Below are 24,102 nucleotides of genomic sequence, written 5' to 3'. Positions count from 1 at the left end.
TCATTGATTTTTGCCAGAAACATTAGCATCATTTTGAGCACAGTTGATGCCCACAGATTTCCCATGGATTTTCATACTTGATTGTCCATTTAAGTAGCAGGCTGGAGTCTGAGCTGAGCTATCTCTACTGTCATAAGGTATACCGCCTTGTAATGCCTGAGGAAGGATGTTGGCATTCAATGCCAAGGTCGTCACATATACCGGTACTATGGATTACTGAATGTTTTTGTTTTTTCAGTTTTGGCGGTTTGGAAAGTGGGTGGATGTAGTGATAGATGACAAACTGCCAACTTTAGATGGGAAATACTTGTTTGTTTACCCAAGAAGCAAAAGTGAATTCTGGCCATCCTTGCTGGAAAAAGCGTATGCCAAGTAAGTACATTTCTCTCATTTGTACCCAATTTATCTAGTCTTTGTTTTATGTTAAAACGTACTACTGTAAATTTACACAGTTGCAGTTTAGTATTATTTCCAATGTTTGTACTTTAAAAAATATTCCGAACAGTATTTAAACTGTGCTTGAAGTTTAATGTTACTGTCCTCCTAAAATGCTGGCACTAATGCAACAACTTGGATTTAAAAAAAAAAAACCTTTCCGAATACATGGAAAGATATATCTTCAACTGAGGCTAGAGCATAATAGCTAACACATGATTAATTACAATTACAATTACAATTTTGCAAATAACAAATACTTCATTAAACATATTAATTCATTGCACAGGTCTTTTATATTAGTAATAAAATAGGGTATTAGATACATCATATTGTTGTATATAAAAAACAAAACAAGTACTTCCTTTGTCTCCTAATTGCACATCTAACTTTTTGTAGCCTTTGTGTAGCCTACTCGAATAAAAGAGAAGTGAAGTGTAAACTGGGGGATTCACTTATTTTGTGCTAAATAAACCTGTTTCCATTCAGATGTATGCATACTAAGGCACCACCTTAGTTTGCATTTTCTCAAAATGTCAGCATTTTAAAAATCTGCTTTTAGATATGTCTTGTGATTGAGAGGTGATTGTGTACGAAAAAGAAAGTATTATTTTTCAATATTATGCTTGTGGCTGCTTATTGAATCTGCATCCTCAAAAATGCACAAACAAAAGAACATTCTGCAATTGTTTGGTCGTTAAGTTTTAGTAGGTCATTTTAACTATGATAAAGTGAAGAAAATACAGAAATTCTGAATTTATTTATGAAACATAGGTGGAAATGTTACTGTGTATTACCTTTCAGTTCAGGGAGGTGGGCGTCGGTGTAATAGCCACTAGAGGCCGCTACAGGGTGCAAAACTCTTTCTACACCAAAAGGCAAACCTGCTTTTATATCTCTTTGTCTTCTCAACACTCATTTCCCGTTGACAGTTTCTCACTGGGCACCGCACCTTCCTTCTCAGCAGCCCTTCATTCTGCAAAGTTTCTATAATTTCTCTGTCTTCTTTATCCAAGAATCTGAAAACTTCTTCAACAGAGCTAATTGAACTCAACGTCATGTTACTACTTAATTCCCCTTACCTCATTTACAATTGCTAAGAACACCATTTATTTGTCCACGCACAACTTCAGTCCAAGCCACATCATGCTACTTACACCTATCCCCTAAACTAAACCCCTAAACCTAACCTATAACCCTAAACCTAAACCCAACCTCTACCCTGACCCCTAAACCTAGCCTCTAGCAGCCTCTAGTGGCTACTGCATCCGACGCTCACTGCCCTGAACTGAAAGGTAATATGCAGTAACATTTACACCTATATTTCATAAATAATTTCATAATTTCTGCATTTTCCTCACTTTATTATTTTTTTAAATGACCTATTAAAGCTTAATGACAGAAAATGGCAGAATTTTCTATTTTTGAGTGGTACCATAACCCATACAAGTTTTCCAAACACTTTGGAAAGTGATATTTGATGTATCGCCTGATGAAAAAAATACATGGCCTAGTAAACAACGCACACAACTCATGCAACATATATTTGTCATAAAAATATGTCTTCTTAAAAGCTAATGCAACACAGACAATAAATTGCGTGTGCAAATTAAAAGCGGATTTACAACTTATTTTACAGTCACATGGTTTAAGTATTGTCTGTGTGTATACCTGTACCAGTACTACTAGTACTGAATTACATTGTGCGTGTGATCTCAAATAACATAACAAGGAAAATGAAAAATAACACCCCAACGAAAAGCATATAATTGAAAAGGATTAGATTACATTGGTTGAACTAAAACAAGGACAGGAAGACTGAATTTAAAGACTGAGGCACAAGGAAAAAAAAACACATAAAAGAAACACATAAAATGGCTGTTCTTGCAAGACAGAGAAGAACCCAAAATACACAAAAAGAGTCTGAAATCCAACATAAACACACCTTGGAAATAAATGATACACTACATTTTTTCTTTGAAAAAAGAAAATACAGTTCTTTGCACGGTTGAGCACACACATCAACTGAAGTATTACGGACTAACTGAAGGTCAAGTTACCCAATATCAATTCAAAAAAACTTTTTTTTTAAGTATATTTTAATAAATTATATTTTAGAAAAGTCGTTAGGAAATCCCCTTTTCAAAGTGAAAGTCTCTGGAACGTTCCACCTGCCTTGCACAACACAAACTGAGGCTTGGCTCCACTGTGTTATATCACGTTTCCATGAACCACATAACCCGAGCATGTGTTTGAGTTGCCCAACCCCCCCACCCTCCCCCCATCGAGTTGGCTCCCAATTGGCTCTAAAATTACTTGTAAAAAATGGCCATACTTAATACAAATACTCGTTTGTACAGTATTCACACTCAAGCAAGCCCCTACTATGTATCTATTTTCTCTGACAGGTTGTGTGGCTCCTATTCTAACATGAATTCTGGCTTAGTCGCTGAAGCTTTAATGGACTTCACCGGAGGGGTCAATATCACGTTCAGTCTAAAGGAGCCAGTGGCAGATCTTTGGCAGATAATGAAAAGAGCTGAAAGCCTGAAGTCCTTAATGGCATGTGGAACACCTCAAGGGGTAAATAATAGCCACACCTTTTCGGCTCAGATATAGTTAACTATAACTTTTTTTTTAATTCAGAGAAAATCAGAAAATGTAACATTGCACGTGAGGACAAAATGTAATATCTATAAACAAGTACCAGATTAGAGTTACAAGGAGTCATTTACAGGAACGCATACTTGTTTGCATCAGGGATGACTTCCAATCATGTGCATGCATGAGTAAATGTGTGTTCAATTTATGGCTCCATACAAATCATATAACCCATATATGACTATAAAAAGGAGGAATGAATTTACCACTTTTGTTTGTGTTTAGAAAACACCACAAAACACAATGCTGCCAAATGGAATAGTGGAAGGGCATGCCTATACAGTGACTGGTGTGGCTAAGGTACTGTACATCTTTCCAGATACTTTTCATACTCACAGTTAGAAACTTATGTATTGTCCCATTACACCCTTTCCTAAGCTTTCTTTTTTAATCCTAAAGTTTTCTGTCCTGGAGACGATACTAATGGCAATAATTCACATTCAGCATAATATGGCTATAATTTTATCAGGGTCTTCTGTATGTGGTAACTAAAAAAAACAACATTTAGAATGTCCTATTATGTTCACTCAATGAAGCAATTCCACACAACAGCTTACAACATAAGTGCCCAATATTTATTTTACAAAAGGCTTTTCAAAACTGTCGCGTGATAACACTATGTGACATAATTTTTGTTCCTGGGTAGTAAGTGTTATTTCCTGATTGCTTATGCCTCAAAAGTATAGAAAATGGCTATTATTCCCTACAAACTTTGCTTTTGTGACCAGGACAGTGATATTTTGAAATTTACCTATTTCCAATGAGAAAACGTTTTCTTCGTTCACATAAAGTCAGAAAAAAACAACATATGAATCCAAATTAACATGTATTTATACTAGAGTAATACAAAAATGACTACAAAAGATTTAGAAGTGAGTAGCTTTTCGGGATTTACGATTATACTGTAAATCACTTTCACGAATCAGCCCCCAAATGTAGTCTCCCATCATGTTCTCGTTATACTGTCCTTGGTAGCGGCGTTCAAAGTCCAGTATATCCTGGTGGAAGCGCTCGCCTTGCTCCTCCGAGTATGCTCCCATGTTCTCCTTGAATTTATCAAGATGAGCATTAAGGATATGGACTTTGAGGGACATCCTACAGCCCATTGTGCCGTAGTTCTTCACCAGAACTACACCAGTCTCAACCAGCTCCACATAGTTTTCAGCCTTGTGATTGCCCAGGAAGCCCCGAACCACTGCGACAAAGCTGTTCCAAGCCGCTTTCTCCTTACTAGTGAGCTTCTTGGGGAATTCATTGCACTCCAGGATCTTCTTTATCTGTGGTCCGACGAAGACACCGGCTTTGACCTTTGCCTCAGACAGCTTAGGGAAGAAGTCTTGAAGGTACTTGAAGGCTGCCGACTCCTTATCTAGAGCTCTGACAAATTGTTTCATAAGGCCCAATTTGATGTGCAGTGGTGGCATCAGCACCTTCCGGGGGTCCACCAGTGGCTCCCACTTGACGTTGTTCCTCCCCACAGAGAACTCGGTCCACTGTGGCCAGTCCCGCCTGTGGTAGTGAGCCTTGGTGTCCCTGCTGTCCCAAAGGCAAAGATAGCAGGGAAACTTGGTAAAACCGCCTTGGAGACCCATCAGGAATGCCACCATTGCAGCCTCTTGATGCTATCTCAGAAAAATGCAGATATGTATCCACTTAGGCAGCTGGAACTAAACTGAACTGGTGGGCTTAAGGCCCCTGTATTTATACTACTATTTATATTACTGGAAAGTTCTAGAAGTTACTCCAAGTTTACTCAGCACTGAATCTATCTGGAATGTTCTGGAAAATAGGTAAATTTCAAAATATCACTGTCCTGGTCACAAAAGCAAAGTTTGTGGGGAATAATAGCCATTTTCTATACTTTTGAGGCATAAGCAATTAGGAAATAACACTTACTACCCAGGAACCAAAAAAAAAAATAATAATTGATACACGGTGTAATATAAAAGCTCTGTCAAAAAGCAAAGTTTCATCTTGGTTTTAAATACCTAAAAGGCTGTGCTGTGGAATATACTTTTTTTTTTTTACTTAACCCATTAATTTGCTTTTTTAAAGCAATTATATTATTGTATTTTTTACAGGTGCAGTGTGATCAACAAATAGTGGAGTTGGTTCGAATGTGGAATCCATGGGGCAAAGTGGAGTGGAATGGCCAATGGAGTGATGGGTAGAATGACTTTACTGTACATAGCATGGTCTATTTCCCTTTATGAGTGCATCAGCACTTTCGAAACTTCAGTTTCACAAACACAATACAAAAATTCCATAAATCTTTGCCTGCCGTTCACTACTGTACATGTTTGCACTGTATGTTTCTATTGAGGACATTAGAAAAAACATGGATTTTTTTGGTTTAAATAAACAACAATGAGATGTAGGTTGGGGAAGAGAAGTTAAACTCAAAGCATGGCACAGACTGCAAAGAGAGAAAGGTCATCAGACTTCTGGTGATTGTTCAAGGATTTTCCATTTTCTCAGAAATACTGAGTTTACTGCCTGAAATTTTAGATAGCTTTACATTTAGTTACATAGGTTCTTCATTTGTTGTTTTCTGACAGCTCTCCAGAGTGGAATTACGTGGATCCAGCTATCAGACATGCGCTATGCAATAACCGAGAAGATGGAGAATTTTGGTATAAAATAATTTCATTTGTTAGGCTAATTTAAATAAACTTTTATGTTATCCTTTTATTGTTGATGTCTGTAATAACAATAATGTTTTATAGCTTCTAAGAGCAAACATTGAACAAATTATATAGCCTTGTAGCTTTATAGTATTGTAAAATGTAACTGTTTGGTAATGTTTCTGGTTATTTTGCAGTGTGAACAGTTTATGTACAGTCACATAAAAAACAACATTAACAAACATTATTGAAATGTCCATAGCAACTAAACACGTGACATGACATTGCATAAACAACCATGCTCTTTAGCAGATATATTGAAAGTGCATAAGGAACAATCCGCATTAATCGATTAATATTCCCAGCCTTAAACAACAACTTGTTTGGGAGAGACATTACTACAGTACCTGGGTTCAACACCTTTGGCTTTAAATTTGAAATGATAGGTTAGCACATACGAAATTGACAAACAATAAATTAAATAAAACTATCATTCTAATAGAATTAGAGTAGGTTCTGATTCTGAGAGCAAACAGTTGGCCATTTGGGGACTTGCATGACATGTTTGCTAGGATAAATAGGTACAGTATGACTCAGTATGGCACATTATAAATAGCTTCGCCCTTTGCTTGCATGTGATCATGAGAAATATAATGCAAAAAGTACTGGAAGTATTTTATTAAAAATTAATACAAGGAATAGAAGTTCCGATAAATTTCAACAATTTGCTTAAAAAAGCTGAATAAACTCTTTATTAGCTGATTTTAGTTTGGAGTCATTTTTCAAATTGAACATGACATGCATTGATTTTGGCCCGTCTTGACAAATCATATGTCATTTTACAGGATGACGATGAAGGACTTCAAAGCAAACTACGCAGATCTGAATATTTGCAATACATCTCCTGATTTTCTAAATTCAGGGACTACTTGCATGTGGGCCAAATCTGTTCACAGTGGCAGGTGGGTGAAAGGAACCACAGCCGGTGGCTGCTTCAACAACAGAGGTAAGAGTTTCAGGAAGTGTTTTTAGGTAGTGTGGTATTATTTTGAATACATGAAAATTGAAACCGGGTTCTGTATCTCCATATTAAGAGTTTGATTCTCAGAGTTTTTTTCTCCTTGTCTGTAATTTATTTGTTTTTCATAGTTTTTTCTCGCTATTCTTTTCCTCTTTGTGATGTTAGCAACCACTCTATGATGCATACAGCAATTACTCAAATGTTGTGTTGTTTCTTTAACTTTTTGGTATAAAGTGCACAGAGCAGACAATATAGTATACCAGCAAATCGTACTTAGTATATATTGTGTCGTAATGTGACTGGAGGTCAAGGCTGGCAGCGGCAGAAATAGCAACCCCAGGCAGCAGTTAAATGCTTCTGCACACTTTTATTATTTACAAACAAACAAAACACAAGAACAAAGACACTGCACACAGAACTCTTCAAATATCTTTGAAAATGGCATGGATGATTCGAGATCGGTAACGGTAACTTTTCTCGGCAGTCAGTCATGTTTTTTGTTGACCTTTTTTTTTTATAAACGTAGTCGTCTCCAATTTTTTACCCCAGTTTTCTCCCCAATTTAATGTGCCCAATTATAATCTGTATCCTCGGCCCACCGCTCGCAACACCATCCCTGACTCAGGGAACAGAGGCTAAAGTATGCGTCCACCTCTGACTCAGGGAACAGAGGCTGGAGTATGCGTCCACCTCTGACTCAGGGAACAGAGGCTAAAGTATGCGTCCACCTCTGACTCAGGGAACAGAGGCTGGAGTATGCGTCCTCCGAAACGTGCTCCTGCCAATCCGTCATTTTTCGCTCCACTGCAGAACCACAGATGCCCACAGATCGGCCACAGGGGTCACTGATGCATGGTGACCTGCCGACCTAAGCCCTCCCTACCCGGGCAGCGCTCGGCCAATTGTGCGCCACCCCCTGGGAGCTCCCGGTCACGGTCGGCTGTGACATAGTCTGGACTTGAACCTGCGATCCCCAGGCTATAGGGCACATCCGTGTGGAGCGCGTTTGCTGGATGCGCCACTCGGGAGCCCTTTGTTGACCATTTTAATACAAGCATCACTACTGCACTCAAATTTAAGACACAGGATATTTGAGAAGCAAAAGTAGTTCAAAGTGCACCTTAAATTTGAAAGAATACAGAACATTCATCTATAGCTGTGCATGGGCAGCCACAAACACACATTTCTTAGTGTGCAGATCCTCTGCTGTGCACGCATCCTCCCCCTTGTGCGCAGCACACATGGCCATTCCAAGGCCACCACCTTTTAAACACAACCATTTATCACACAATTGTTGCTGGTGGTTTGGAGGACGGGTCAGTCCACATTCATCCAGGAAGGCACTGAAAACTTGCGACAAGGGGACCAGGGCGACGTGGGAGTGGGGCTTCTCCTTTCGGTTCTGGAGATGGCAGGGCTTCTGAACTGGCTCTGCACACAGCAGCACCTCCCATCTCTGTGGCTTTGGGTATGGGCAATCTTGCCATCCATATACAAACTCTTCACATAATCCAGTGGTGGGTCAGGTCCCCACAGTACTCACACCAGGGTGCTCTGTGGAGAAGTGCTTCAGTTTGCTGGTGCTTCTCTTTCTTTAACAGCAGCAACTGGTTCCAGCAGCGACAACTCTTCCTCCTGTGGTGGCAGCTATAGCCCTGGCGCTGGCAAAATTGATTCTGGCACAGACAACTCTGATTCCAGTGCAGACAAATTTGGTGCAGGCAGAAACAACTCTTGTTTGGTTTCTGCAAGAAGTTCTCTGCTGGTAGACCAAGCCCTCCCTGTCCTCCAAAACCTTTGTTAGCCCATGAAGGCACAGTTGCCTTAGCTCAGTTTGCTCATGGCATGGCAGACTATTTTATTGTATTATTATTAATATTTTTTTCAGTTGCTGGCTGGGTGTGGCAAAGTGGCTGGTGATTGTGAACAGGTGTAGAGGTGATGCAGTGCAGGAGTAATCAGAGACGATTGTAAGCTAGTTTGGAAAGTGCGTTTATTAATTGTAATCCAGGTCTGGTGACCAAGCAATAGACCCCAGCAATACACAACTATGTGTAAAGAACGGAGGAGACAAAACAGGTTACAGTCCAAACAATAAACACTAGTTATGCACCCCACAATAATACTGGACACGATCACCAGTCCTGGGTGCTAGCAGTCATGCTCGTGGTGGGTGATAAACAGGTTATTTGGTGACTGTAGTGCAGTGCTGAGCCGGCTTGTGCTGGCCCAAGGCGAGAGCTCCAGATACTTGTTAGCTATCTGGTGGTTTACAAACACAGTTACTAACAGACAAAACAAACAAACAAAACAGTCACGAATATTCTTTTATTTAGTTCTCCTTTATTTTAAGCAGTCGTTACTGCGGCTCTTACAGACCTTCCAGGTTATGGTCAAAACCCAAGCGAAGGAAAAGATTAATGATTCTCCGGCCCCTTTATGCTATCACGCATGACTCCTTGGTAAATGAATGCAGCTGCCTTTATTGCATGCAGCTGCTACCTCGTTTACCTACCAGGTCAGTATGTTTCTGCAACGGAATCTCGCCTTCTTCCAGGCTGACCGACTTCCCGACCCTGGAAATGAACTGTCAGACCAGCCCATCCAAAGACTTTCCCTTTCGCTACTTCGTGCCCTCACAGGTCGGGAGAGAGATTTCCAGCCAGAACTCATTATATTTCCGTCACACTGGGTCAGTAGGGGGCGCTATCCCACGCCACCACCATATGTGGTAATGTAACCGGTGGCCAGTGGCAGAAATAGCAACCCTAGATATAGTAACTGCAGTTAAGTGCTTCTGCACACTTTTATTATTTACCAACAAAACAGACAGAAACAAAATAGCAATTTGAAGAAAAACACTACACACAGAACTCTTCAAATAAACAAAACAACACCCAAGCACAGCTATCACGGTACCTTTCTCACACTGTATTCTCTCTTACACTCCTTCTCAGCTCCACACTCAACTACACAACCCACACCAAGCATTCATCCTTTGTTCTTTTATAGGGTGTGACCACGGGTAATTGACAGTCAATCATTTAATTACCACCTGGACACATTCCACACTTCAATAAAACAATCACACATTTCAATTAAACAATTCAACAGTTACATTCACCTGTAGCTGTGCATGGGCAGCCACAAAGTACACATTTCTTAGTGTGCAGGGGCTCTGCCCTTCCCACATATTTCCCCTACTCTGCCACAATTGCCATAATTAAAACTGTGTTTATATATACAGTAATCCGTCGCATATCCGACAGCGGTGGGATCAGAGTAAGGGTGGATATGTAAAAAGTTGGATAAATGGATCCTGTTTTAAATACCATTATACACAGCTGGAACAATTACTTTATTTACACAATTGTTATTTTGAGATTCCGCTTTATTAGGGAGCTCCCCTAAAACCCTTGTTCGAAAAAGAAAAGGGTATTAATTATGTGATAGGGTAGCCGTCTGCAGTATTGGTACGTGCATTCACTGCTGAGTGACAGGCAGGAGACCAAGGCAGAGGTTGAAGTTGAAACGCCTCGCAGGTGAACAGGATTTATTTACATATCAACACACTCAACACCTCACGTGACACTACCAGCGATGGTATCGCATGGAACACATACAACACAGTGTATGGAAACTTTGGTGGGATATACAATCTCTAAACTAATTTTCTCTGTTCAATAATAAACTAATTTTGCTGAAGAGCTTGATCATGGCGAATAAACAGTTAGGGTGGATATGTGACAGGTGGATACACAACGGATTACTGTACTGTATTATCACTAAATAAATTAAGCATAAACTGTACACTTGTTATAGTCAGGCAATCCCAATATAAAATGTTTGGTTTTAGTTGTTATTTTTCTTTAACATAAATAAAGGCATGACTGTAACATCACCTGTTGCTGACAACAGGCTACATGACTTGTGATACACATCTAAACTGCACTCAGGTAAACCTGTGCCCCTTGTATATGACATACATCCGGTGTATTACACACCTCAATGCTTATACAATTTGTAAAAGGGTGTATGTAATATTCTGAAAATTACTTTACCTGATTTCCTTTTTGTCACCTAGTGTTCATTGCTGAGATAGTGTATATAATTGATCAATAACAATCACGATCAATGATATGGGTTGGTAATTGGTATGGCTATTGAACAGTACTACTTATATCATTTAGATTATAGTTCTGGGGGTAGCACACTCATATTATACTGTGTGTGTGGCATTCACCTGACATGGTAGTGTCTACTGTGCCTTTTAGAAACATTTTGGATGAATCCCCAGTACCGGGTGACACTGACTGATTCTTCTACACAGGAAGGCCTAACAACCTGCAATGTTGTGGTGTCTCTCATCCAGGAACCCACAAACAGATTCAGACACCAATCTGTAAATAAATATATAGGGTTTGCAATATACAAGGTAGGCCAGTAGTTTCTTATTAAAAGTGATGTTGTAGATAGTGTATGTCTACTTATTTTTAGTTTTGCTGGGAATTGTACTGTACATTACATTGTAAATGTTTTGTGTGGATTAGTACACTAGGGCTAGTTTTCAAACAGGATATTTCAAATAGGAAAGGAAGAACAATATTCAAAGACATTCCAGCCGTCTGTGCTATAATATTACTGTATGAAAACAGTAATTATTTAGATGGGAATAGTTGTACAAAGTAGATACAAAACAGTAGCAAAAAACTAAAACATGAAGATATTTGATGTATTTTTACATTATATATTTATTTAATTTTATAAAGGTCACAATGAAAATATTTACTTTATTATAAATGTCAGTGCTGTCAAACCTAGTGTTCCTTAAATTAGGTAGCATTACTATTTAAAGTGCCCAAAAATAAACTTATAATTTCATTGCTTTTTTAGGTGCCTCCTTCAGTAAGTATTTAAAAGTATACCCTGTACATTTAAGTTTCTTTCCTTTAAAATTAAATGTAGAATATTTCATTTGTTTTTCTGTTCTTTTCTCCAAGTATCAGGGAATCAATGAAAGACTACCAGCTGAGTTCTTCATGACTGAACAAATCATTGTCAAAAGTAAAAGTTTTGTAAATTCGCGTTCAGTTACTGAGAACTTTATGCTGCAGTCTGGGGAGTACTTAGTTGTTCCATCCACTTACAACCAAAATGAAGTGGCCAGCTTTGTGTTAACCATCTATTCCAAGACCAAGAACTACACAGAGTACGTTTTCTACATTTTCAAGCTTTGTCTGTTCTGGCAAGTAAAAAACAAACAATAATGTGGTTCACGTAATTAACCTTTTAAATGCAGACATTTTAAAGAGCAACTCAGTAAGGGTATGAAATGTCAGTTACAATGTATTCTTCTTCTTTAAAATAACTTCCAACTCATTGTCGACAGTATTTCTGTAATCTGGTACACTAAATTGTAACCATTAACGTTCCTCCCTGCAACACCTGTCCTAGTGAATGCAACAGTAAATACCACATTTGTTCTAAATGGACAGGTTAACAGTTACATTTTGGTGTACCAGATGTGTGTAAGTTAGATGGGTGTACTTGGAGAGGGCTGTTTTGAGGACCTAGGGATGCTGTAAGTCTGAGTGTATTCTTACTAAATGAATCCTAGGTCAGCCCTGTAGTCAGAAAAATTATTCTGGATTACACTGGACGTGCTACCAGTGCCTTTTGTAGGCCTTGAATAACTAGTTGATCACGTGATTACTTCAGCCAGTGGCATCTTGCTACTAAAAAATAAAATGTATGTCTTTTATATCAAACAAAAATTAAGTACATTACAGTGCCGTGAAAAGGTATTTGCCCCCTGTCTGATTTTCTGCATTTTTGCGTATTATTGACACTGAATGTTATCAGATCTTCAACCAAAGTCTAACATTAGATAAAAGAGACCCGAATGAACAACTAACACAAACTAACTGCAACCAAATGCTTCTTGTAGTTATTGATCAGTCTTTCACAGCGTTGTGGAAGAAGTTTGGCCCACTCCTTCATGAAGAACTGCTTCAAATCAGTGACATTTGTGGGTTTTCGAGCATAAACTGCTCATTTCAGGTCCTGCCACAACATCTCAGTGGGGTTTAGGTCTGGACTTTAACTAGGCCATTCCAGAACTTTAAATTTCTTGTTCTTCAACCATTCTGATGTAGACTTGTTTGTGTGTTTTGGATCACTGTCTTGCTGCATGATGTAGCTGCGCTTCAGTTTCAGCTGACGGACGGATGGCCTGGCATTCTCCTGTAGAATTCTCTGATACAGAGCAGAATTCATGGTTGCTTCAATGATGGCAAGTTGTCCAGGTCCTGATGCAGCAAAGCATCCCCAAATCATGACACTACCACCACCATGCTTGATCGTTGGTATGAGGTTCTTACTGTGGAATGCAGTGTTTGGTTTTCACCAGACATAATGGGGCCCATGTTGGCCAATAAGTTCCACTTTTGACTCATTGTTCCAGAACTCTTTAGGATCATCCAGGTGCTTTTTAGCAAACTTGAAACGAGCATTCATATTCTTCTTAGTGAGCGTGGTTTCCGCCTTGCTACTCTGCCATGAGTCCCATTGTTGCCCAGTATCTTTCTGATGGTGGAGTCATGAACACTGACCTTTGCTGAGGTGAGAGAGGCCTGCAGATCCCTGGATGTTGATCTAGGGTTCTGTGTGACTTCCTGGACAATTTTACACCTTGCTCTTGGAGAGATTTTGGCAGGAAGGTCGCTCCTGGGAAGATTCACTACTGTCCCAAACTTTCTCCATTTGGACAATATGGCTCTGATTGTGGTTTGGTGGAGCCCCAGAGCCTTAGAAATGGCTTTGTGACCCTTTCCAGACTGATAGGCATCAATAGATTTTTTCTGGAGGTCTTCAGGAATTTCTTTTGATCATGGCATGATGTGCCTCTAGAACCTGTGTGCTCTCAACTTCACTCTGATGGTAAAGGCCAAGGTTAGTCAGATTTATATTGGGCAGGGCTGGCCCAAATCAGGCCTGATTGTTAACCATAGTATTCAAACAGCTGACACTAATTATCCCTTTAATTGGGTTGAGTTAACTAGGGGGCCAAGAACTTTTTCACACCTGAAGATTGCATGTTTGATTACCTTGCACACCAAACAAATGAAAGAAGCACCAAACTTTGGTGTCATTTTATCTCTCAGACTCCCACTATATACTACTACAACCCACAAAAAGATCTGACCAGATTCAATAGGAAAAAATTGCAAAAATGCAGAAAATCAGCCATTGGGCAAATACTTTTTCACGGCACTGTATATCAAGCATAGACCAGTGTGTTATAAGCTGTGGCATATTAAAAAAAGTTTACACTTTTAGATTAGATAATAAATGTAATGTTTCTTTTTTGTTTGTTTGTTTAGAGAAATTGGCTCCAATCTAAATTTAAATATTCCAAAGGTAAGGACACTTGTTTTTCAATCATTATTTTTTTAATAAAATGTAAGCATTGTTTTCTGAATTAATATGTTATCCCTATCTGTGCAGATTAAATAGGTTAATGCTCTCGTTTGGCTTTTTAGCATATCAATTCTCCTCTTGAAGACAATGCCCATAAGAAGGTTTTTGAAAAATATTCTGATGTGGTAAGAATAACATGCTGTTAAATACTGTATTCTACAAATACAGACTGGAGTTGAGCCTTATAGTAGAAATGATTGCCTCATGGTTGACAGTGGGATAGAGAGAAAAGAATTAACACAAGAAATAAGACAGTAAGGTATTTTTGATCATGTGATCCTGTATTTGCCAATTGCATCACAATTTAAGGATCTGATAAACAACATTAGATTTACAACAGTCTACAACCCTGCACTATTCTGTTGCATTGATTACAATACTGCCTGTTATGGTATTGAATTGATTACAGTACTGCTATCATTATTTTGTAGTCTGGGGACAATTTCGTATAGAACTGTGTGCGAGGGAAAAGGGTGCTTAACATGATCATTTAAAGTATGTATTTGTTCATCAGTGTTGTTTTTGTGAAATGTTCTTTCCTTTCAACAGGACCAAGAAATTGATGCTGCCCAGTTGCAGATGTTACTTAATGAAGCAGTTCTGGGGGGTAAGACTTCAGTTTTTAAAGATATATTTAAATATATTTAAGAAGATTGTACTTTATTATAGCTGTGTGGCAGGAAACAGCGTTGCGGTGACTCAGACCAGAAGAAAGCACAACAAAAACAAAGGTACAGTGCAGTGGCGCGTGCGGCGTTTTATTAAAGAACACAAAAATAAATAAAATATTTAAACACAAATAAACACTTGCTCGCAGAGCAAAATAAAACAATTAAACAAAATAAATCACGAACACAAAAATAACAGATATGATCCAGGTCAGGCTGGGCAATCGCCTTCACTGATCGTAGATCGTTTTTTGATTTATTTTCCTCTCTCACTCCTCGCTCGCTCTTGTTCCTCCTCTGAACACCCACCCAGAGTGCAGAGAGCTGTAGGTGTTTATAACGGTGACCATCTCCCGATTAGCAACAAATTAATCACTTAACTAATTCGGGAGATGGCCACCTTCTGCACGAGTTTTTGAATTGCTGGCAGAGACGAGTTTGCCAAACCTCGTCTCTGCCAGAATGTACACACATGCACACCATCTTTTTAAATAATGGAACAAATTTAAAACAATAAACAAAACACACAGCGGCTCGCCGACATCTATAAACAAAAGTAAATGATAAAATAAACACAAAACACAGTACAGGGGCGGAGGGCAAGCCCTGTTCTAAAATAAACACTACAGGGCTGCTCGCCCTGTTACGTAATCCCCCCCCCCCCTTTGTGCAAAGCACACAACGGCCACCTTCCCCCTCAGTCTCAATGTCCCGGAAGAGGGGTCTGGAGTAATCCATGGGGGTGGCCATGGTGGGAGGTCCTTCTCCCCCCATGTCTTCCTGGCTGGTATCTCCCTCTTCTGGGGCTTCAGCCACTGTTCCTCCTGCCGTGAAAGTGCGGCTGGGGGAGCTGGTCTCCTGAGAGACAGGTAACCCCAGGAAAAGCGGGACCCTCGGAAACCCCAGGCGAAGCAGAGGAGAGACAGGCAACCCCAGGCGAAGCGGGACCCTCGCCGACCCCAGGTGAAGCGGGACCCTCGGCGACCCTAGGGGATAAAAAAGAGCCACGTCTAGCTGTGGTGCGGGGTTTGGCCCTCTTCGCAGCCACTGTGGCCAGGCATTTCAGCAACCTATGCAGGGGCTCCGGAGGTCCAGCAGCATCCTGCCCTGGTCCTTCCAATGCTGATGGGAGAAACAGCTCCTTCTCTCACTCCAGTGGGGTTGGAGACAGGCAGCTCCTGCTGCTCAGCTCCTGGTGATGGAGACAGAGGCAGCTCCTGCTGCTCATCTCCTGGTGGTGGTGGAGACAGAGGCAGCTCCTGCAGCTCTGCTGCTAGCGACGGCAGCCGGGGCTCCTCCCCTTCTGGCAGCGATGGCGGACGGGGCTCCTCCCCTTCTGGCAGTGACGGCGGCCGGGGCTCCTCCCCTTCTGGCAGCGAAGGGGAAACCAGCAGGCATACTCCCTCTGCTGGTGGCGGTGGGAGCTGCAGACAGTCCTCCCACAGAGGTGGAGGTGGAACCAGCAGGTATTCTCCCTCTGCTGGTGGAGGTGGGAGCGACAAGCAGTCCTCCCACGGCGGTGGAGGTGTAATCAGCAGGCATTCTCCCTCTGCTGGTGGGTACCTGGGCTGTGGACGCACCAGCTCCCCCTTCTTGGGCTATGGATGCCCGGGCTCCCAGTCAGGTGCAGGACACTCGGGCTACTCCCACTCAGGCGCAAGACGCTCGGGCTCCTCCCCCCTTGGTGGAGGTGGCAGAACCAGCAGGTATTCTTCTAGTGGGAGGGGCCAGCTGAGTGGAAAGTGCCCCCACTCCCCACAGAGGTTGCATTTCGGTGTGGAGGAAGGCTTCCCAGCTGCTCTCCTCCAGTGGCTGTGGTGGGACCAGCAGTCACTCCTCCTCCGCTGGGGCAGGCTTGGGCTGTGGCTGTTCGGGATCCTCCCTCTTGGGTGTTGGTGGAGTCTGCTCTCTTACCCAGAACCACTTTGCTGCATCCCCAACCAGGCCCTGGTTCCAGACCACCTCATATTGGGGGTCGCCATAGGGGCAGTCCTCCCAAACGTGCCCAAACTCACCACAGGCTCTGCGCATGGGGGCCCCTTCAGCCCTCCATTCTTTCTGCTCGGCTGCCCAGTCCAGAGGTCCAAACCGAGTTGAAGCCCGGGTCCACCACCTCTTCTGCTGTTGCGGTTGCTGCAGCTGCTGCTTTTTGCAGCTCCTCCTCTTTTCTCCCATCCTTCCTCCCTCTTCCTCACTCAAAAAATAACTATAACAATTAATTTAAAAAAATTAAAATGCAGTACCCTTCTGCAGTACCTCCTCTGGCCTGAGTCCAGGAAGTACTGGTGATCCCACGCTGGACACCACATGTGGCAGGAAATGGCGTTGCGGTGACTCAGACCAGAAGAAAGCACAACAAAAACAAAGGTACGGTGCAGTGGCGCGTGCACTGTTTTATTAAAGAACACAAAAATAAATAAAATATTTAAACAAGAATAAACACTTGCTCGCAGAGCAAAAATAAAACAATTAAACAAAATAAATCACGAACACAAAAATAACATATACGATCCAGGTCAGGCTGGGCAATCGCCTTCACTGATCCTAGATCGTTTTTTGATTTATTTTCCTCTCTCACTCCTCGCTCACTCTTGTTCCTCCTCTGAACACCCGCCCGGAGTGCAGAGAGCTGCAGGTATTTATACCGGTGACCGTCTGCTGATTAGCAACAAATTAATCACTTAACTAATTCGGGAGATGGCCACCTTCTGCACGAGTTTTTGAATTGCTGGCAGTGACGAGTTTGCCAAACCTCGTCTCTGCCAGAATGTACACACATGCACGCCATCCTTTTAAATAACAGAACAAATATAAAACAATAAACAAAACACACGGTGGTTCGCCGACATCTATAAACAAAAGTAAATAATAAAATAAACACAAAACACAGTACAGGGGTGGAGGGGAAGCCCCTTTCTAAAATAAACACTGTGCAGGGCTGCTCACCCTGTTACAAGCTCATTAAGGGCTTAGATTAAAAAATAAATTGTTATGTCGAGCTCGCTAGATAAATTATTTCAGAATCTTGTCAATACTGGGGTAACTGTGAAATATTGAAGAGAATTGATCTTGTGATCTCTAGATAGTCATTGCATACATACTGCATATTTATAATCCTATGTATACAATCTCAGCTTTGTAGGGTTCTATAAAATGTTATCAGTATAGTATAAAGGTGTACAGACAAAAAATACATTCCATTAATAAGGCAACCATGGAGACTACTGTAGAAAATGTCTAGATTTAATCAGTTATCTGAGAATGAAAAGCAAAAGAGAACAAAACACATTTTGAAGTAAGAAATGTGTAAAATAACAATGTTTGTTTTTAAGTGCTTTGACTCGGAGGTAAACAGTCCACATTTTAAAACAGTGTCTTTCAATGTACTGTAGTATGAAGCCTTTGAGGTTTGTAATGAAAGCACCCTTTCAGTTGTTTAATGTTAAAATTGTAAACATTCACTTTTTTACAGGAAGGACAAATGAAACAGGGGGGTTTGGCTTGGATTCTTGCAAAGGAATTATAGCCATAATGGACGTATCCTTTAAAACTATCATTTTGGGTGAACAGTTTATATAAAGCAATCCTGTATAGGTAGAGTGCTTTTAAAGTACATGGGGCATCAAAGTAATTCCAGTAAATGTTACCTAGTATATATTGTCATAATCTTGTTATAAATAATGTATTCTACACTGAAGGTTTTTTATATTTGAGAAAATAAAACGTATAGTTGAGAAATTAATAAATTTAAATAAGAAATAAAAAAGAAAAACATATTTAACACAGTGACCAGGGCTCCCATAGTTCAACACTATTCACGTAAGCAAAACAAAATCCTTGAAAGCACTAGACCTTAACCACATGTAGCTCACTACCTCTGGTAAATTAAATGCTGACGAATTTTTACGTCTATGGAAGAGGATCACTATCTACCAGGTAGGAAAGTCACATTTTTTTTAATGTATTAAATTTTATTCACAGTGGTCTTTAATTATTCAAAGGCTAACCTACAACTGTATTGTCTTTTAAGGAAATCTTCCACCAAAAAGATGTGTCACGAACTGGATTCCTTTTCTTACATGAGCTTCGCAGTGCAATACAGGCCAGAGGTAACTATTTTTTCTGTTTAAATAATGAAAACCGGGAGGACTAATGTATGCAGAACTGTACATAATAAGGATGCCATTTCATGAAGGGTCTCTTGTGACGTGTAACCACGAGAGAGGAACTCGAGTGGTTTATCACTGTCACCATATAGATTCTGTGCTCTCTTATAATAGTGTGAGCTTTTATAGTGCAGAACCAATTATAAAGGGACAGAACTCACAAAGGACAGCATGCCATTTTAGAACTACTTTAGTAGCAATGAGAGCTATGTTTAACCTGGTGTACCAGATAAAAGTTTGTATGACATATGCGTCAATCCACGCTGCACATGGAAGACCTTAGCCCATGAAAATGCAGGGCAGCTAGACTTCATGGAATTATTCCATTAGGTATAACCCCTTTAAATACTGTAAACTTGTTTATTATTTCTTTAGGCATTCAATTAAACGATGAGCTGTTGAACCTCATGGCTCTGAGATATGGAGACTCCTCCTCCAGGATTACTTTGGAGAGCTATCTGTGCCTCATGTTGCGACTGGAGTGCATGGCGAGTAAGTTTATGTTTGAAAATTAAATGTGTACAAAGGACAGAAAATACAGTGCTCCAAAAAATCCATTATACATTTTAGGCTGACATCAAAAACAAATCTTAGTAGTTGTAACGTGCCCTGCGTGTGCTGTAATTACAGTTGCAAGGTAAATGTTCAGGGGGCTTAAATAAGACCATGTGCAATAGAGTAAGTATAGAACCCCTCTCCCCCATTTTGTCCCAAGCCAGTTATTACAGTGAAGTGACAACTCCAGGAATGACACTGTATTGTTTCATAAGTAAACTAATAACCAGTTGCAACTGATGAAGCCCTTTTAAAAAATATATACCATTTACAAATCCTTGCCATAATTGTCTTTGATTTTACCATACTTACCATTCCTTACCATGATTTTATATGACTTTTTTGCAGAAGTATTCCAAAAGTTATCATCTGACGGAAAAGGCATGTACCTTCAAGCGTCCGAGGTAATGATAACATTTTAAATATAATTATAACATGTTCTCATTTGTACCTATGAAACAATGAAAATGTAATTAAGACACAAACCATTATCTTGAACCAGACACGTTTGGACAGGTACAGAAAGATGTATTATCTCCTTTCCACTACTGGAGTTGGCATTATACCGATTCTCAATATCTCTCTCCTGGCTTAGCATAAGTACATTTAAGCACGTATTAGTAAACATTAAGGAGTTTACTTTTACACTGAAGAGAGTCGTATTCACTGTTTTGATGTTTGTCACAACCACACAATAAACATATTGTACTATATTTAAATGAAAGTGGTATCTGATTTACTGCTGCTGAGCTTAAATAATTGAGATAAATTAATGGTGGCGCATACTGTTAAACACAATGTAAGCCAGTGTGGGGAAGAAAAGACCTGGTTAATAGTTTAGGCAAATTAACTATTTGTATTGTAGTTTTCTAGAAACATTAAAAAATTTAATGTTTTTCTTTTTTTTTATTCCAGTGGATGTTTCTTACCATGTATTCCTGAAATACCAGAAGTACTTGAATATTGTCTAAATGCTGACGAGCTGCAATTTAGACTCTACCAAACTATGTTAAAGAAAGCTTTCCAGTTTATTTGAAATGCATTTTGAAATTGTATTGGAGTGTAATAATATTGCCCCAACAAAAATATACTTTATTATATAGCTATTATAGAACAGTATAGTACTGTATTTTAGTGTAAAAACTGTTGCAAAGATATCAGTCTTATCATAATCATACTAATCATTTATATAGGACATTTTTTTTATTACAATTACTGTAGAATGTAGAATGATTTCATATAGGACATGTACATCAAAACACTAGGTTTAGACAAAACTAGGCTTTAGGGCCACCATTGGCAGTCAAGGTGGTGGTGAATTGATTTGACAAGCAGTTTAATTTACTTGATGGTTTATGTTGGGGTGGAAGTCTGCTATCCAGAAATGGACATTATTTTTGAGACAGACCCACATGAAACAGTGTTAAATCTTGGATAAGGAAGGACCTGTCAGTGGATCGACTGCTATACTTATCCCTGAATCAAGGTCTGTCAGATATACTATGCTGTATAGTATTATTATTATTATTATTATTACTTTTAGTTTTATCCAAGGTGACTTACAGAGATTGGGACAGAAACTGACTATATATTAAACAATGCTGTACATGTCAGGAACCATATGTAGTAGTTTAATTTTTAATGTGTGTTTAATTATTCACAAATAAAAAAAAAATACAATTAAAATGTATAATGCCATGGCATTGCCCGCCAAGGCTAGCACAAGTGTCCCTCAATTGTGAAATGCTAGTAATCAAAATTTTTCAATTATTTTTTTTTTTTTCCTCACAGCTTCAAAGCTTGCCGCTGCATAAGAAAAATCTTGAAGTGAATGTAATTTTCTTTTCACAATATTGCTATATGCAACAGTGGCCCCTGGTGGCAGAATTGACCTGCCAAAGAACATTTGATAAGCTATTGTGCTGCGTGTGTGTGAATCATCTCAAACTCTGTGGTCAATTTTGTTGCTTGCTGATTGGGTGTTTTAGTTTAGCGTGGGGAAGGGGTTCAGATAGGCACATATCTTTGTAAGGTAGAAGACTGCAAATTGATAAACTATCCTCTTTGCTTTATTTGAATGTAAGTGTTACATCCTATATTTACAGACATCATGTTTATATTCAAAGATGAATATGTATTGTGACGAATTCTTGCTTCTGGTTGCACTGAATGACTGTATAGTATAGACTTCCACACACTACCAGGTGTGTTTAAATAACAAACACTGACAACAGTAGTACAGTTACACTCCGTGGGTTGTATTTATTTTTGAAACAAAATCAAATAAACAAACAAAACCTAACTCTTTCTTGGGTCCTAAACTAAACACTAATTTTTCCCTCCAAACTAAACAGGGGCAGGCTAATTCTGCTTACCTTGAAACAACTATCCATTCAGTTTTAAAGTCCTTTGTTACCTCAGCATTTGGTCTCTTCTCTTTGTTCTCCCCTCCCCCTACCATCTCAACTTTACCATCTTTAACTGCTAGACAATTAAACAATTAAACAATTATGATAAATTGATGACCACTCCTGACATCAGTATGCTCCCCAGGATCTTAAAGCCTTCATATATCCTTTCTAACATAATACCTTTTTTTAACAAAACATAACATAAACCCAAGTCTGATTTAAGCTAACACAATCTGTGAGAACAAATTTACATTAATTTATTAACTATAATTTTACTTTAAACACATTACATTATTTCACACTTTGTGTACTACCCAGTTGGTTTATGTTGTCTTCACATTTTATTATTTTAGTTTTCTTTGAAACCTTTACCCAGATGGAGTGTGCATTCTTTACATCCATGGCCTCACAGCTGACCAAGTTTGCTCTGGAATGTACACTCCATCACAGTATCTATTTTGTTTTACTGATACTTTAAAGTTTTGGTATCAGTGTTAAACAGGTGTTTGTAACAGGACGAGGAGCCCTGTACATGTATTTGTTTATTTGTTTTGGAACGGGGTCTCCCCCTCCACCCCTGTGTTGTTTTGTGTTTGTGCATTGATTTATTTATTGTATTTAGATATGACGGTGTAGCCGTGCATTTGTTTTGTTTTTATTTTGTTCTGGCAGAGACGAGATTGGCAGCCCTTCCTCTGCCAGTTGCTAATTTGAAACCTCGTGCAGAAGGTGGCCATCTCCCGAATTAAGTGATTTGACTAATCGGGAGATGGTCACCTGCATAAATACTTGCAGCTCTCTGCACTTCGGTGGTGGGTGTACCGAGGAGAGTACGGGAGAGCGAGATGATTGAAAATGAAACAAAAAATATAAAGTTCAGTGAAGGGGATTGCCCAGACTGACCTATAGGGGTTTTGTTTTGTGTTCATGATTTGTTTTGTTCAATTATTTATTTTGTGCTCTGTGAGCAAGTAGTTTTTGTTAAAACATTTTATTATTTTTGTGTTAAAATAAAACAGCGCACCACGCGTCTCTGAACTGCAGTTACCTGTGTTTTCAGTTCCTCCTTCTGGCCTGACGGCACCGCTCAGCCATTTCCTGTCACACGCGGTGTCATTGCGGAATCGACCACAGCCTCCGACTCAGGCCAGAGAGAAAGGGTACTGCAGTTTTTCTTTTTTTTTTTTTTGGTATTTCTTGTGGGGTGAGGAACAGGATGGAAGGGAAAAGCTGGAGGAAGCACCCACAGCAGCTGCAGAGGGATGTCGGCTAGGTCTATATCCTGGACGAGTGGTGCACTGGTTGTGGGGAGTTTGGACACACAGTGGCCATCTGCCCCTTCAAATATCCAGGAGAGGTGTTGGCTGCCCAAATGACCCAGGATCAGGCACCCTGGAGAACCCAGAAGAGCCGCTGCCCTTGAACAAAAGCAGAGGTGAGGAGAAGGAGGCAGAGAGGAAGGAAGGAGCGGGAGAGAGGTGATACTGATGTAGAGTGGGAGGAGCCCGAATGTCCAGCGCCTGAGTGGGAGGAGCCCGAATGTCCAGCGCCTCAGTGGGATGAGCCCGAACATCCACAGCCCCAGAGGGGGGAGTCGGTGCGTCCACAGCCAAAGAGGGGGAAGGCCGAACGTCCACATCCCAGGTACCCGCCAGCAGAGGGAGAATGCCTGCTGGTTCCACCTCTACCACCATGGGAGGACTGCTTGTCACTCCCACCTCCACCAGCAGAGGGAGCATGCCTGCTGATTTCCCCACTGCAGCCAGAGGGGGAGGAGCCCCTGTCGCCTTCGCCGCCCGAAGGGGAGGAGCCCGTCGCCTTCGCCGCCTAGAAGGGGAGCAGCCCCTGTCGTCTTTGCTGCCAGAAGGGGAGGATCCCCTGCCGCCAGAAGGGGAGGAGCCCCTGCTCCCTTTACCACCAGAAGGGGAGGAGCCACTGCCGCCTTTGCTGCCAGAAGGGGAGGAGCCCCTGTCGCCTTCGCCGTCTAGAAGGGGAGCAGCCCGTCGCCTTTGCCGCCAGAAGGGGAGGAGCCCCTGCCCCCTTTGCCTCCAGAAGGGGAGGAGCCCCTGCCGCCTTTGCCGC

At 40.6% G+C, this 24,102-nt stretch overlaps 1 protein-coding gene across 2 annotated transcripts in view; it reads left to right on the top strand.

The window, feature by feature from the left end:
* The window catches only part of LOC121317117 (calpain-14-like), a 41,828-nt gene extending 19,943 nt beyond the window's left edge, over nucleotides 1-21,885 (top strand). For both annotated transcript variants that reach the window (XM_041252732.1, XM_041252733.1), the window contains exons 5-22: nucleotides 239-372; nucleotides 2,844-3,018; nucleotides 3,322-3,396; nucleotides 5,178-5,263; nucleotides 5,655-5,729; nucleotides 6,566-6,726; nucleotides 11,016-11,176; nucleotides 11,635-11,646; nucleotides 11,742-11,950; nucleotides 14,124-14,160; nucleotides 14,283-14,345; nucleotides 14,770-14,827; nucleotides 18,361-18,425; nucleotides 18,756-18,824; nucleotides 18,919-18,997; nucleotides 19,430-19,546; nucleotides 19,958-20,013; nucleotides 20,525-21,885. In XM_041252732.1, the coding sequence (XP_041108666.1) occupies nucleotides 239-372; nucleotides 2,844-3,018; nucleotides 3,322-3,396; nucleotides 5,178-5,263; nucleotides 5,655-5,729; nucleotides 6,566-6,726; nucleotides 11,016-11,176; nucleotides 11,635-11,646; nucleotides 11,742-11,950; nucleotides 14,124-14,160; nucleotides 14,283-14,345; nucleotides 14,770-14,827; nucleotides 18,361-18,425; nucleotides 18,756-18,824; nucleotides 18,919-18,997; nucleotides 19,430-19,546; nucleotides 19,958-20,013; nucleotides 20,525-20,551 (1,659 nt within the window). In that variant the 3' untranslated portion in view covers nucleotides 20,552-21,885. The remainder of the gene's footprint in view (nucleotides 1-238; nucleotides 373-2,843; nucleotides 3,019-3,321; nucleotides 3,397-5,177; nucleotides 5,264-5,654; nucleotides 5,730-6,565; nucleotides 6,727-11,015; nucleotides 11,177-11,634; nucleotides 11,647-11,741; nucleotides 11,951-14,123; nucleotides 14,161-14,282; nucleotides 14,346-14,769; nucleotides 14,828-18,360; nucleotides 18,426-18,755; nucleotides 18,825-18,918; nucleotides 18,998-19,429; nucleotides 19,547-19,957; nucleotides 20,014-20,524) is intronic.
* Nucleotides 21,886-24,102: the final 2,217 nt, after the last annotated feature.

The sequence above is a fragment of the Polyodon spathula genome, chromosome 6 (genome assembly GCF_017654505.1).
Source record: "Polyodon spathula isolate WHYD16114869_AA chromosome 6, ASM1765450v1, whole genome shotgun sequence".
Taxonomy (NCBI): domain Eukaryota; kingdom Metazoa; phylum Chordata; class Actinopteri; order Acipenseriformes; family Polyodontidae; genus Polyodon; species Polyodon spathula.
This window is presented reverse-complemented; position numbering and strand designations above follow the sequence as displayed.